General features: G+C 40.5%; 1 protein-coding gene across 2 annotated transcripts in view; it reads right to left on the bottom strand.

Moving 5' to 3' along the window:
- dscama (Down syndrome cell adhesion molecule a) overlaps positions 1–15,868 on the bottom strand; it is a 385,227-nt gene that overhangs the window by 148,793 nt on the left and 220,566 nt on the right. For both annotated transcript variants that reach the window (XM_034178954.1, XM_034178955.1), the window contains exons 4-7: positions 12,394–12,540; positions 8,684–8,962; positions 4,693–4,968; positions 3,338–3,634 (exon numbers count right to left, since the gene is read on the bottom strand). In XM_034178954.1, the coding sequence (XP_034034845.1) occupies positions 3,338–3,634; positions 4,693–4,968; positions 8,684–8,962; positions 12,394–12,540 (999 nt within the window). The remainder of the gene's footprint in view (positions 1–3,337; positions 3,635–4,692; positions 4,969–8,683; positions 8,963–12,393; positions 12,541–15,868) is intronic.

The following is a 15,868-nucleotide window of genomic DNA, read 5'->3' as shown; positions in this document are numbered from 1 at the left end:
TGTGAACAATATTTGAGGGAAATGGTGATATTGTGTATGTGGAAAAAGTTTTAGATCTTTGAGTTCATCTCATACAAAATGGGAGCAAAACCAAAAGTGTTGCGTTTATATTTTTGTTGAGTATATATATATTCGAGGTCTGTTAGAAAAGTATCTGACCTTTTTTTTTTTGCAAAAACCTGATGGATTTGAATCACGTGTGCTTGATGAGCCAACCTTGAACCTTCGTGCGCATGCGTGAATTTTTTCACTCCTGTAGATTGCATCATTTGCTGGCAAGCAGCCTTTGTGTGAGGTCGTGTGTTGTGCTCTCGGTAGTTTTTCATTGCAAGGAAAATGATGGAACGACTGGAACAGCGCTACTGCATCACATTTTGGCAGAAACTGGGCGACAGCCAGGTGGAAACCATTCGGAAGATTCAGACGGCTTTCGGTAACTATCCTATGGGCATCACACAGATTAAGGAGCGGTACAACCGGTTTAAAGACGTCCGCACAACTGTGGAGAGCGAGCCACGCTCCGGTCACCCATCAACATGCTGAAATGACCACATCATTTCCAAAGTGAACGCTGTGGTGATGCGGGACTGTCGTGTGACTATCGGAGAAATTGCTGAAGAGGTGGACATCAGCACTTTTTCGGCACATTCCACTGTGACAGAACATTTGTCCATGAAAAGAGTTGTGGCAAAATTCGTGCCGAAGTTGCTGACGGCGGAGCAAAAGCACCTTCGTGTTGAAGTCTCACAGGACATGCTGGACTCTGAAAAAAGGTGCCCACCTCTTCCACAATTTCTTGGATAGTCACACGACTGAAAAGCCACTGAAAGCCGTTTGAATCTTCCGAATGGTTTCCACCTGGCTGTCGCCCAGTTTCTGGCAAAATTTGATGCAGTAGTGCTGCTCCAGTCGTTCCGTCATTTTCCTTGCAATGAAAATCCGCCGAGAGCACTACACACACAAATGCTGCTTGCCAGCAACTGACGCAATCGACAGGCGTGAAAAAATTCACGCATGTGCACGAAGGTTCAAGGTCGGCTCATCAAGCACACATGATTCAAATCCATCAGGTTTTTGCAAAAAAAAAAAAAAAAAAAAAAGGTCATATATATATATATATATGAGGTCTGTCCAAAAAGTATCATACCTTTTTATTTTTTTCAAAAAACTATATGGATTTGAATCACGTGTGATTACATCAGCCAAGCTTGAACCTTCGTGCGCATGTGTGAGTTTTTCCACGCCTGTCGGTTACGTCATTCGCCTGTGGGCAGGCTTTGAGTGAGCACTGGTCCACCCCTCCCGTCGGATTTCTTTTGTCTGAGAACTTGCTGAGAGACTGCCGCTTTGCTCCATGAAATTTTTTTCAGAAAGTGTTAGAGACAGGCAGTTGGAAACCATTCGATAGATTCAGTTGGATATCGGTGAAGATTCTGTCGGCGTCACGTGGATTATGGACTGTTAAAACCTTTTTAAAGATGGCCCACAGCGGCGGAGGGTGTGTGGCGCGCCGAGTGGCCATTCGACAGGCTGGATCGACCAGATCATTTCTAAACTGAATGCTGTGTTGATCCGGGACATCATGTGACTACCACAGAAATGGCAACAGAGCTGGACATAGCACTTTTGTGGCACATTCCACTGTTACAGGAGATTTTGTAATGAAAGACATGCGGAGGATTTCGCGCGTCGGCACGAAGCAGCTCAGGACGCGCAGCAAAAAAACACCTCCGTCTTGGAAGTCTAACAGGACATGTTGTGGCATGTCCAGCTGTTACAACTCGACTGAAAGCCATCGAAAGCCGTCTGAATCTTCTGAATGGTTTCCAACACGGAGGTGTTTTTTTTTGTTGTTGTTAATGCATTAACTGTATCATAGTGAGCCTTAGAACTTTTCAGCCTACCCTCGTGTGTGTATATATATATATATATATATATATATATATATATATATATATATATATATATATATATACACAGTATATATAGGGTGTCTCAAAAAATGTACCCAAAAGTACTCTGAAATATGAATACCAGGAAATGGTTTTATTGAGAAATAATGGTGTTTTTCTCATTTCAGGAACCCTAAAGTTTGTTCTGCAAGACATTAATGTCCAGGAAAAATGCCGCAGTTGACCCTAATTCAGAAAACAAAAATCGTTGAGTTCTGTGCAACACATCCTAAGGGCTGACTTGCATCTCTTGCCATACAAAAGTCTCAGAGTGAACTAACTCCCCAACAAATGGCAAGGAGATTTGAATTTGGAGACAGCTGATTTGTTTCATAGGAAACTTCAGACGAGGCGGTTACAATTATCATGTGGTTTAACAGATAAAGGGTTAAAACATCAAAAAGACTGAACTAAAAACTGTGCATTGGGGAGAAAAATTAGATGCTTCGGCCACATGGTCATGCAGAAAATCTCTGATAATATTGTAGAGAAACTTGAATCTTCGACTGGACTGGGTTGCTTGACACGATGATGTTTCGCTTCTAATCGTAGAAGCTTCCTCAGCTAAATTTCTTTCTCTGGTAGTCTGATTTCTGTCTTGACTCTTGTAGAGAAGAATAACAGAAGCCAGCAAAATCTGGCTTCTTTTGACATCCTAATGACAGCTGCCCTGTCATTAGAAGGGTGCTAACTAGAGTATACGTACTAATTAGAGCGATTGTTAGTCACTGCCAATAGCGGTCTGCCTCTCGGTAGGAGGGGTCTGGTTAGGTTTAATAACTCCAGCTTTTGCTGGCTTCTGTTATTCTTCCCCACAAGTGTCAAGACAGAAGTCAGACTACCAGACAAAGAAATTTAGCTGAGGAAGCTTCTGCGATTAGAAGCGAAACGTCCTCGCGTCAAGCAACCCAGTCCAGTCGAAGATTCAAGCTTCTCTACTATGGAAACCACCTGGACAACTGAGAGCCTTCACAGGAACGTCTTATAATATTAATTGGATTTTCTGTGCTGTCAAAATACTTTTGGGTACTTTTTCTTGAGACACCCTATATATATATATATATATATATATATATATATATATATATATATTCACTTTTATTATTCATGTTGTTTCCTGTACAATCATTCCACCCTGGAAAAAGAACAGTTCAAGGACATCATTAACAACCCAAAATTATCATGACATTCATGCCCATGATGAGTGTATGTAAACCTCTGACCACAACTGTATTAGTCACAGGTTGAAATCAAAATCTATTAGTTTTGAGATGATGAAAACCTCATCTGCAAATTTAGCCATTTAAAAACTGGAGACAAAATAAATCAAGACATGTTGATGTGTATATGTGATGGTGTTTTGGAAGAGTTGATCTGACAAGCACCTCTTACGTTTATTCGCGCCTGGTAGGAAACTGTCCCGGCTGAATTGTTGCAGATGCAGCGGTACACCCCTCCATCGGGGACCTGGGTCTGGCTGATGTTAAGGAAGCTGATCACATGGCCTTCTGCGTTGGTGTAGTAGGAGATGCGGTGACGGCTGTCTCGTATTACTGGCTCATCGTCCAGAGTCCATGTTACCCGCGGCTCCGGCGTGCCCTTCACTGTGCATGACAGCAACACAAACTCGTTGACGTTGTAGACCTTCTCGCTGAATGACACCAGGATCTTAGGCGTGCCATCTGAGCAGGAGACCAAAAACATGCATTTAGACCAGATCATCTCATAACAGACAAAAGGAGAATAAAATATACATTCTAATCCAATTACATTTGTTCCTCAAATCTGATTGGTCAATTGTGTGAGATTTCCGACCATAAAATATCGTGTTGATGGTGGCAAAATATTTGACCGTTTCATATTTCATGTGTTACTCCACACTCTGAGCGCATTGCTACGCAGATGTCAATAATGGTGCTGTCAGCTGAGAGCGAGAGAAACGAGTGCAGTGACGACGATGGCGAAATGGGTGAATTTAATCTAACATACGACAGTATTGATGTGGATTCTGACACAGTTACTCAATGCAGTTGATGAGATGGAGAAATCTGTGGGTCTGCTCACAGAATTTCCAGTTTGGCATGAAGACGCTGTTTCTACGGTAAGTTTCACCGACAGAATTACTTACAGAAAAATAAACTGTGCAAACGATGGAATTGGATTAGAATGGGAATAACCCTGTTGTGTCTGATTATTTGCAGATGTTAATGCTAGATTATGGTCACAAATATCTGTTTTATTCTGTAAAACTCAATTTCCGAATGTAAAATCCAGCATTAACATCCACAAATCATCAGACACAACAGGGTTATTCCCTAATTTACACCAGTTTATCTCATAGAAAATAACAGTAGAATGTGCATCAACTCCTTTGAAGTGTATTTTTTCAATAACGTCATTTGCCATTGCAGTGAAGTGCAAACATGTCTACTATATACAAAACATAATGAGAGAAGCATGATCCAGGTCCTCTGTCGAGCTGCACAGCAATATTGATTATCAATGTTTTGTTTAAATTGGTGTGGCTGTGGGAAGTAGACACTACAGGAAGTGTGCACGTGACAGTATGTGTCTCTCTGAAAACGCAGAGATACGGCAGTGTTCAAACCCAGAACCAACATACAAGCATGAACACAGTTTGCATTTACAACATATACCAAATACCAGTGCGCACAAACAAAATCTCATTTTACAGAGATTACAAAAAATGCCATTATTTCAGATCACTACGAGCGCTGACCTTCCAGTATGACTTGAACAAAGTCTTGGGCAGACATCCTGCCGTGTCTGGCGAAGCACTGATAAGCTCCTCCGTCACTTTTGGCCATACCAGCCATTACCAGATTCTCCCTGTTTTGGCCCATGATCCGGACGCTGTTAGTGGGGTAGATCAGCTCTCCGTTACGGTACCAGGACAGTTGGTACTCCTCGGAGCCAGTCACACTGCAGGATAGTGACACTTGGCTGCCCACGCTGCCCTTTACCTTCCGTGGGCTCACCGTGATCTTTAGAGGCTCTGCATGTCAGGAGATAAACACGGAAAGCTCAGTGATTTATTTATAGAAGGAAATGACAGTATAAAAAACTGACGAGTACTAAAACCGGTAATGTTTGCAAATTAATTACGTGAATGACAGAAAATTAATCCTGAGGTTTTGTGATAATAATAAACCATTTGTGACATTTTTCAGGAAAATATTGAACTTATTATTGTTATGTTACTTATTATATAGTATCGGAACACTTGGTATTTCATACATTTTAATTAGAATTCAAAAGAATCAACACCTCCAAATCTGAGACCATGGTCCTCTCTCTGAAAATGGTGGATTGTCCCCTCTGGGTCAGAAGAGAGTTATTGCCCAAAGTGGAGGTGTTTAAGTATCTCGGGGTCTTGTTCATGAGTCGGGATAAATTGGAGTGTGGGAATGATAGACAGATTAGGGTGGTGTCTGACTTTTACAGACATTGTATTGGACCATCATGGTAAAGAAGGTGCTGGGCCGGGAGGCGAGCTACTAGTCAATTACATTTCTATCCTCAGCTATGGTCTTGGGTTTTGGGTAATGACTGAAAGAATAAGATCATGGATACAAGCAGCAGAAATGAGATTCCTCTGTTGGTATCTGGGCTCCTGGACACACTGTAAAAACTGTCCCTCTCAAAATAAGCCAAATAATCTGAAATCTAGCCAAATTGTCTTGTATTAAGAAAAACAAAAAAATCTGCCAATCGGGTATGAAAAATTTACTTGGTGAGAATTCTCAAAACTAGCAAAATGTCTAGACAGACAATGAATAATCAAAATTTGCCTTAAAACTAGACAAGATTAAGATGAGCCTGTCTTAAAATAAGGAAAACAATCCTGTTCCTTTGCTTGGATAATTTGAAATACTTTCCCTAGTTTCCCTAGTTCCCTAAAAGTTCCCTAAAAAGCCTTCAGTTAATTCAAAATGCTGCAGCTAGAGTACTAACGGGGACTAGAAGGAGAGAGCATATCTCACCCATATTGGCCTCTCTTCATTGGCTTCCTGTTAACTCTAGAATAGAATTTAAAATTCTTCTTCTTACTTATAAGGTTTTGAATAATCAGGTCCCATCTTATCTTAGGGACCTCGTAGTACCATTTCACCCCAATAGAGCGCTTCGCTCTCAGACTGCAGGCTTACTTGTAGTTCCTAGGGTTTGTAAGAGTAGAATGGGAGGCAGAGCCTTCAGCTTTCAGGCTCCTCTCCTGTGGAACCAGCTCCCAATTCAGATCAGGGAGACAGACACCCTCTCTACTTTTAAGATTAGGCTTAAAACTTTCCTTTTTGCTAAAGCTTATAGTTAGGGCTGGATCAGGTGACCCTGAACCATCCCTTAGTTATGCTGCTATAGACGTAGACTGCTGGGGGGTTCCCACGATGCACTGTTTCTTTCTCTTTTGCTCTGTATGCACCACTCTGCATTTAATCATTAGTGATCGATCTCTGCTCCCCTCCACAGCATGTCTTTTTCCTGGTTCTCTCCCTCAGCCCCAACCAGTCCCAGCAGAAGACTACCCCTCCCTGAGCCTGGTTCTGCTGGAGGTTTCTTCCTGTTAAAAGGGAGTTTTTCCTTCCCACTGTAGCCAAGTGCTTGCTCACAGGGGGTCGTTTTGACCGTTGGGGTTTTACATAATTATTGTATGGCCTTGCCTTACAATATAAGGCACCTTGGGGCAGCTGTTTGTTGTGATTTGGCGCTATATATAAAAAAAAAATTGAATTGAATTGACTTTGTCTTTCCTTGGTACTTGTTAAATAAAGCTTCATATTAGCTCGAAAAACCTATTAAGAAAAAGTAAGATACATTTTCCCAAAAAAGACATTTTTTCTTATGTAATAAAAATGCTTGACAAGATAATTTTTCTATTTTGATAAAAATAAAGTCAAATTTTCTTTAAACAAGTCTTTTTTAAACTTTCTTAGATATCAGTTTTTGCAGTGCACTCCTGGACAGGGTTAAAAGTTTGACTATCCGGGAGCGACTCGGAGTAGAGCAACTACTTCTTTGCATCAAAAGAAGCCAGTTGAGGTACTTCGGCATCTGGTGAAGATGTTCCCTGGTCATCTCTCTCAGGAGCTCTTCCAGGCATGTCCAACCAGGAGGAGGGCCAGAGAAAGACCCAGGACACACTGGAGAGATTATATTTCCCAGATGGCTTGGGAATACCTTGGGATACCCCGAGAGGAGTTACAGGACTTGGCTGAGGAAAGGGAAGTGTGGAAGTAGCTGCTTGCTCCGCTGCCACTGCAATCCAGACAGATAAGTGGCTGAAAGTGACTGAATTAATATATATATATATATATATATATATATATATATATATATATATATATATATTTTTTTTTTTTTTTTTTTTTTTTTTTTCAGCTTTAAATTTGAAAGAATTGCTAACATTCTATTTATCTAAATCTCAGTGGGGCAGCGTGGTTAGTTTGGCAACATATCTGGTTGTTTTTATTGACATACACAGTATCTGAACATGAAACACATGCTTCAGATCGACAACTGAATGGCATGGAGTAAATTATCAGCAGAGGATGCTCGGTGCTTAGATTTTAAAACACGGCTGCAAAATCAGAGGAAAAATATCTGCTTTTTTATGAAACAGATACATGATCGATAAGATCGATAGCCATCACATGTTCAAATACCCAAAAATATTCCTAAAATTCCTAAAAGGAAGGCCAACCACAGCAAGGGTTTTTTATTACCATAGTTATGAGGTCTATTAGAAAAGTATCCGACCTTATTATTTTTTTCAAAAACCATATGGATTTGAATCACGTGTGATTGCGTCAGACAAGCTTGAACCCTCGTGCACATGCGTGAGTTTTTTCATGCCTGTCGGTTGCGTCATTCGCCTGTGAGCAGGCTTTGAGTGAGGTGTGGTCCACAATCGGATAATCACACGAATGAAAAGCAACCGACAGCCGTCTGAAATCCACCTTTAAGCCGTCCTGTGTGACCAACACCGAGGTGGTTTTGTCCTGCGCCATGAGCGGCTGGCGCGTCCCTCCGCTTCTTTTTCCATGAAAAAAACTCCTGTAACGGTGGAATGTTCCGATAAAGTGCTGATGTCCACATCTTCTGCCTTTTTGTGAAAGTCAGACGAGGTCCCGGATCAACAAAGCTTTCACGTTGGAAGTGATCTAGTTGTTCCAGCGGGGTGTCAGCCTGTCGATGAGGGCTGGGAGCGCGCCGTGCTCTCAGCAGTTGTGGGCCGTCCTTAAAGCGGCAGTAACACCCCGTAATCTGTTTAATCCCCATAAAATCGTCCCTGAAAGCCATATTAATTTTTCGAACGGTGTCCACCTGGAGGTCTCTCACAGTTTCTGGAAAACAATTGATGCAGCAAAGCTCCAAATCGTTCAGACATTTATTCGCAATAAAAAATAGACGAGAGGGGTGGACCACACCTCACTCAAAGCCTGCTCACAGGCGAATGACGCAACCGACAGGCGTGAAAAAACTCACGCATGAGCACGAGGGTTCAAGCTTGTCTGATGCAGTCACACGTGATTCAAATCCATATGGTTTTTGAAAAAAATAATAAAGGTGAGTTTAAGTAAGAAAGATGCATCTTCATCACTGTCGCTGTTTGCTGTGGCTTTAAAAAATAATGAAAATGAATTTTCTGGTGAAATGCAGCAGCACATAAAACAGGTTTTATAAAGTGACACTACTGCCCGTTCTGCACTCACCTTTCACCAGCAGCCTGCCAACCACCTCGGCATTGCCGTAGCTGTTCCACACCTCGCACACATATGTCCCCGTGTCGCTGGGTTGACTTCTTTCTATCAGCAGGCCCGTGACGCTCTGTCTGAAACGTGAGTCAGGCTCCAGCGGCCGGTTGTCCTTTAACCAGCGATACTTGGGTGCAGGATGACCAGAGGACTTGCAGGGCAGCTCCACCCGATGAGATGCCATCACCTCACGACGCTCAAAGCTGTCCAGGATATGGGGTGCAGAGTTGGTGGGATCTGCGAGAGGTGAGTTACGATTGGTGCTCAAAGACAAACGTTACAGCCTGGATATGTGTGTGTGTGTGTGTGTGTGTGTGTGGAATGTGATCATTTTCTTAACACAAGTTTGCGCTGTGTGTATTGACTGTGCTAGTAACACATGAGCGCAAGCTAGCAATTTAAGACAGCAACTGCGAGGAGAACCATAATGCAAAATATTTGGACAAATAAAGAATGGGTGGGTAAAGAATGGACAGAACATTGTAGCAAATGTTTCTCTCTGTCTTGCAAAGTAACAAAGTCAAAACACTGTTTGGGAACTTTTAAAACCTGTTTCAGAACATTGATCTAAGTCAGGGGTGGGCAATCATGTGCCATAAAGGGCCGAGACACTGCAGGTTTTCCGTGCAACCAATCGCCTCAGCAGGTGATTTCATTAATGATCAGGTGTCTCAGCAGGTGATTTCATTGACAACCAGGTGTTTATGTTCAGGGCAGAAGCTCATCAGCAACCCACCTGCTGAGGTGATTGGTTACATGGAAAACCTGCAGTGTCTCGGCCCTCGATGCCCACCCCTGATCTAAATAAAAGGAAAACATGCTGAACACTGGCACCTGCTGGACAGTTTGAGAATGCGCATCCTTATCAATTTATACATTTACAGTCAGTGGAGGGTCTGCATGTGCATGAGCATGCATGTTGTTTGTTATGCAAAACAAGATTTTTATTGTTTAAAAACTAGTATAGTAGTAATTGTTTGTCCAACATCAGTTCAAATGTTTAGTTCTCATGTATTTGTATTAAACCATTTCAGTATGGCACGTTCGGTTCGGTACATGGCTGTTCACGGGTGAGTTTGCGTTGCATGTGTTTACATTCAGTGTTGCCAACTTAGCGACTTTCTCGCTAAATCTGGCGACTTTCCAAACCCTCTTGACGACGTATTTTCTCAAAAGTGACTAGCGACAAATCTAATGACTTTTCCTGGAATTACCGGAGACTTTTCTGATGTTTGGCGACTGAAAGTGAAAGTCTCTGTTTTCACCGAGGGACAGCTGGTTTTCCCCTCCTCTGCAGTGCTGCCAGCAGCAGCCTGTAAAGCACTGAGCGGAGGGATATCTACAATCCTCCTCACTCGGACTCACTCAGCCTATTGACCTTGTTTGCTGCGCTGTGATTAAATAGTCCCCAGACTTTGAGAAGCCCTGGCCTTGAGAAGTTATTTTATTTTAATTAGTGATGGCCAATTTTAATGGCAAAATAAATCAACAAACCAAGAATCAAGTTTATTTGTGGTCCTAAATATTTTAAGGTGGTTTTACTCACCTTTTTGCCTCTCCCACAATGTTTATGTTTTCAAAACTTTATTTAAAAAGATATATTAACAAACATTAAATGAACAGTTAATAGAAAGAGATAGAAAATAAAATAAATTGTACAAAAGTAAAGGGATTTTTTTTTTTAACATTAATTGTCTTTAAAAAATCCCTTATATTCTGACAGTTTTTGACAAGTTAATTTTTCTGGCAAAAAATATAAAGGTTGAATAAAATTGGTCAGGCCTTCATGCTAGAACTGTTGTGCTGCACTTTACTTGTGGAAAGGTTTTGTTAAAAGCTGTTTACTAGGAATGTATTTTTTATAATATTTCATACATTTGTCATTTATTTGAGAACATTTTATTTAACTTATTACCAGGCAGCACTTTGCAATTATTTTATCTTCCTGTTTGTATAATGTTACAATAAATTGTTAGTTTAAACAACAAGCAAATTTAGATTTTGCATTTTGTTCCCATACTGTACCGAAAATGAACCGAAGCGTGACCTCAGAACCAAGGTATGTACCAAACCATGATTTTTGTGTATCGTTACATTCCTAACTGTCAGTTATATTTGGTGTGTTTTATACTCCTTAAAGTATAATTTGTGTAAGTATAATTGCCGGTCAAAACTCAATTTGCGACCGTAAAATCCAGCATTAACATCCGTAAATCATCAGACACAACAGGGTTTTTGCCTAAATTAACGACCAGTTAAACAGAGCTTAAAAGAAGCCGTGATCCTGCTCTGGTGCTGCTCTTTACAAGTCAGTGTGGTTATTATGTGAGAATGACATTAATGTCATAAATGACTGCACAGATGGAGCTTTTTAATGATGGCCAATGACCAGTATCAAAGATCACTGTGGTGGCTGTTGTAGGATGACTGATTTAACAAATCTGCAATACTTTCAAATGCCTACATATCATTAAGGACATGTCTATTGTCTGCATGGACTTATGGTTAAACTTTGGCGTGAATACCACAGATGTAAGAGTGCATTCACACTCAAAATGAACGGCACAGGCGTAGGAGATGGGGTCTATTTGGGGGGGGGGGGTGACACCAAATTTGCCAGAATTTCAGAACCCCCCATGACTCTTTAAATTACCATATATTTATATACCCATATTTATATTTATATTGGTGACCAAATAGCGGTTTGATTGTTTACATTAATTGTGAAAATAAGTCTGACATTTTAGGTCATTCTATTCTGTATTCAGAGTCTTCATGGCCCATGCCTGAATTTCCCAGCCCATCTGCCCGAATTTGAGCATTTTGCCGAGCCCAGGGGGGCGGTTGTCCCCCCCGCCCCCGGCCCTCACCTCCTACGTCTATGATGAACGAGATGCATAAAACTCAACCACACTTACACGTGGTTTTATATAACTGCTGTAAAGACATATACGTATGACTATTTTGAGTTTGAACATGCAAACATTTAGTACTGAATCAGTACAGTTTTAAGGATCTGGCCCTTTATGTCTGTATTTTGATCTGTGGATCACATTGGTTAATATTACAATTAACTTGGCCATAAGGGCAAGGGACACAACTGTAAGTTGATTTTTGTCTGTCAGCCCATCCTATATTTGCCCAAAAGTTAACTTCTCAAATGAATAAACAGTTGAGACCCTGCCACACATTTGAGCAGTTTTTGTCACCATCTAGAGGGTGATGTGAGCATTTCAGGACTTCTGTTACATTTCCTACTTGAAACACATAATTAAGCAGAAAAGGTATTTATAAATGTCATAAATGCATGATTTTTGAGCTCCCAGTATTAATGTATAAAATTTTATAAGTTGCTGAGTTTTAGTATGCAGAAGGTTTTGCTGTACAGATGGATGAAAGGAGAACAATTTCTTCTTGACAAGCACAACTTACCATTCTGAAAAACAAAATGTTGACCCCGTCACTCCGTTTTTGCCCTGCATTTTTGTGTGACTTTATATTCTGTTCAAATAATCATGATTTCCTTATTTTGCAATTGCACACCTACTGTATGTATCCTGTATGTATCAGCTGGTTGCACTTGCACGCAAAGATCAATGAAACAAAAAGTGTAAGGCCACCTTACACGTGTCTTGTATTATTTAGAATAATACAGAACTTTTACTGACCTGAGACGATCAGGCGGGCACTATTGCTCTGTCGGGTCTCTCCAGTGTACCGATGGCGTGTCATACACCTGTAGTTGTAAAGCCCGTCTTCCATTTGGACATCCAGGATATATAGGGCTCCCGTTGATGTGATGAGAAACCGTGACACTGAGAACAAATTAAAGATAAATACATTCAGAACCTGTACAAAAATTGAATATGAAACTGTTTTTAAGCATGAAAAGGTCCCTTTGAAACCATTAAAAATACACATTTTAAACATCAAGTAAAGAACAGCCATGAAGTGGCAAAATGTGTAACTTTTGTGTAGGGATGGGTATCGAGAACCGATTCTTTTCTAGAACCGTTAAGCAATGATTCAATCCACCAACATCAATAGCCTTTTTGCTTAACGATTCCCTTATTGGTCCTTCAGAGCAGCCATTATTTTTGAGGGTGTTTATCAGGAAACTATCATTTTTTTTACGCTGAATACAGGCCCTGGGTCTGTAATTAACCACTTCTGTAATGGCTTGACTTTGAAGCTTGAACCAACGAAGAAGTGATTTGATCCACTGCTTTGTTGGTTCTCTTCTTCACTGCTTTTCAGAAGCGGCAAGCCTGCTTCTTAACCCCTCTCATTTATAAATGTCAATCGTGAGTCACTTTTGTGCAGATTAAAGTCACTAACTGGGTCTCTTGTCTTGTTGCAGGCAAGAAACGAGAATTATCCTCTGTTCCGATCACACAACTCCAAACGCTGCGCCGTTCTCTGCCGAGTCAAGTTAGAGTCCGGTTGGAAAATAACTTCAAAGCGAATCGCCATTTTAAACCAAATGACACTGATAGATAATATCTGTACTAATTCTTTATTTTATGTTAGCTATCAAGTATTTGTATTATTTGTTTTGAAGTTCTGAGAAATATGAGTTAAGTTTCACTTCCATCATATGTCCAAGTTTCAGACACAGGGAGAGCTCCCCCTGTTGGTGAGAGCCAGTAACATTAGAAATGTGAGACTAAACCACACCCATTGTTAACACCCACACTGTATAAAAGTGTTGTACAAGCTACTATGTGTACATGGACACTGTCTATGAGGGACACAGGCCTGGTTTTTGTCGTGACCTTTGATAAACTAAAAATAAGGAATACAATGGTTTGGTTCTTGGTAAGGGGCAGCAAATTACATGAAAGAACTGGGTAGGAATAACAACACCTCTTTCCAAACGTTGCAGTACAAACAATAAACTACAATCCACCAAAATGTTTTTTTTCCCTCCCAAAATGAGATGTCCTGTTTTCTTTATGAATTACATTGATGTTGACTTGCAGCAACCGGCTGAGCTCAGCTCAGAGGTATGGAATAGGATTCATGCCGTTAATGTCTGAAAGGAAATGCTTTCAACAAAAACTACAGATTTTGGTTATTTCTATTTATGTCCAGAGATCAAGGATCCAGTGACCAATTTCATATTTATTTACTTTAAGACTCAATAAAATGTTGACATAGAAAACCTGCAAAGCCTACTTTTACTACACAGAAAATTCACAAGAGGTATCAATAAGGGAATGGATAAGGAATCGAATCAATAAGCGGAATTGATAATGGCATCGATATCGATAAAATCTTATCAATACTCATCCCTACTTTTTTGTGACCTGTAAGTGTGACCTTGAAAAAAGACGACTTATTTTGCACAAAGTAGCTTGACTTGACACCAGACGTTCTAAGTGGACTTTGAAAGGTTACAATACATTATGACAGTAATGAAATAAATATGACAAGTACACAGATGGAGAACTGGGTGAATCCTATACAGGCTTCAGAAAAATGTACTTCATGGACTGTGTAGGTCTTTTCTTCAAAGCCTAAAAAACTGATTATAGCACCACCAACAGCCCTGGAGTATTACATGCTTGGACTACTGAAAGACATGTACAGAAAGCGTGCGCTCCACACCCAATACTGTCAACAGAGCTGAAGTTATTGTTTCATATTTCGTAAAGCGGAATCGCTGCCTTACAAGTTGCAAAAGATGTACAAGACAAAGAAAAAAAAGGAGCAAAATCAAATATTTATGTTTCTTAGCAAATATTTGCAAGTCAAGTGAGACGCACATCCCTGTGAGACTGTCGCCACCAAACATCTGCTGCAGCCTATTTAGCTGAGCGCAGCTCTGAGGCGCTCTGACAAGACTGTGTTGTGCAGCAGTGTAACACAGCTCGTTATCATGTAGCTCATCGCTCTCAGATTCATCTCTATCTCTCATGGGGGAAAGTCTCCCTCTCTCTCTCTATCTATTCTCAGACTAAAGCGCAGACAGTCGGGATCACAGAGAGCTTTGATAAGTGCTTTGATAAGGCGCACAGGTTGGATGTGTTAATATCATGCTTATTTTATGCTAATTTGCGTGAACGTGCGGAAGTCGAGACAGGTACTCTGTGTTTATGAGGGGTGATGTGAACTGCAGCAGGTGGATCCTGGCGTATTTCTGGTGCCACTGATGATGAAGAAGCAGGTTTGAGATGGAGCTCAAATGAGAAGGCTACTGGGAAATACTGGCGGGAACATCATGACATAATGTGTTAAATAACATATCTTCTTACAGTACCTTGAACACAGAATAAGACCGTATGTACGTAAAGGCAGTTGCAAGATGTGTGATGAAGTAAAGAAAAACGTTCCAAAGCTGTATTCCGTAATGCTAAAGGCAACATTCCAACAATAAATAAAAAAATGTAACGCAAAGCTAAAATGCCCTGGGTCATATGAGCATGTACCTTTTAACACTGTATGCAGGAGGGTGTGCGTGTACGCAAACATGACTTTTGTAAAGACCGGAAGTTACCTTTGACCGCGTGTGATGTGCGTGCATCCTAACATCAACGAAATGTCTTGTAAATAACTCCAGAGTTGTTATGAGGTTACACAAACAGCATTTTCAGTTTTAGAAGTGCTTATTTCTCCCTAGCTTTTACATAATATATAAGAAATATGTGAGATGTCTTCTAAATCATGCCAGAGGTGTTATGAGGTTACATAAACAGAATTTTTTTTTTTTAGTTTTAGAAGTGTTTATTTCTCGCTAGCTTTTACATAATATATGAGAAACATGTTAGATTCACACAGAAATGCAGCAGTTTGGGAACAGATTCTGTCATGTGTGATGCACGTGCACACTGATGTCCATGAGATGTCTTGTAAATCACTCCAGAGGTGTTATGAGGTTACAAAAACAGTGTTTTCAGTTTTAGAAGTGCTTATTTCTCGCTAGCTTTTACATAATACATGAGAAACATGTTAGATTTACACAGAAACACAGCAGTTTGGGAAAAGATTCCATCATGTGTGATGCATGTGCACACTGACGTCCATGAGATGTCTTGTAAATTACTCCAGAGGTGTTATGAGGTTACACAAACAGCATTTTCAGTTTTAGAAGCATTTATTTCTCACTAGCTTTTACATAATATATAAGAAACATGTTAGATT

Source organism: Thalassophryne amazonica, chromosome 9 (assembly GCF_902500255.1).
Source record: "Thalassophryne amazonica chromosome 9, fThaAma1.1, whole genome shotgun sequence".
In the NCBI taxonomy this organism is placed as follows: Eukaryota; Metazoa; Chordata; class Actinopteri; order Batrachoidiformes; family Batrachoididae; genus Thalassophryne; species Thalassophryne amazonica.
This window is presented reverse-complemented; position numbering and strand designations above follow the sequence as displayed.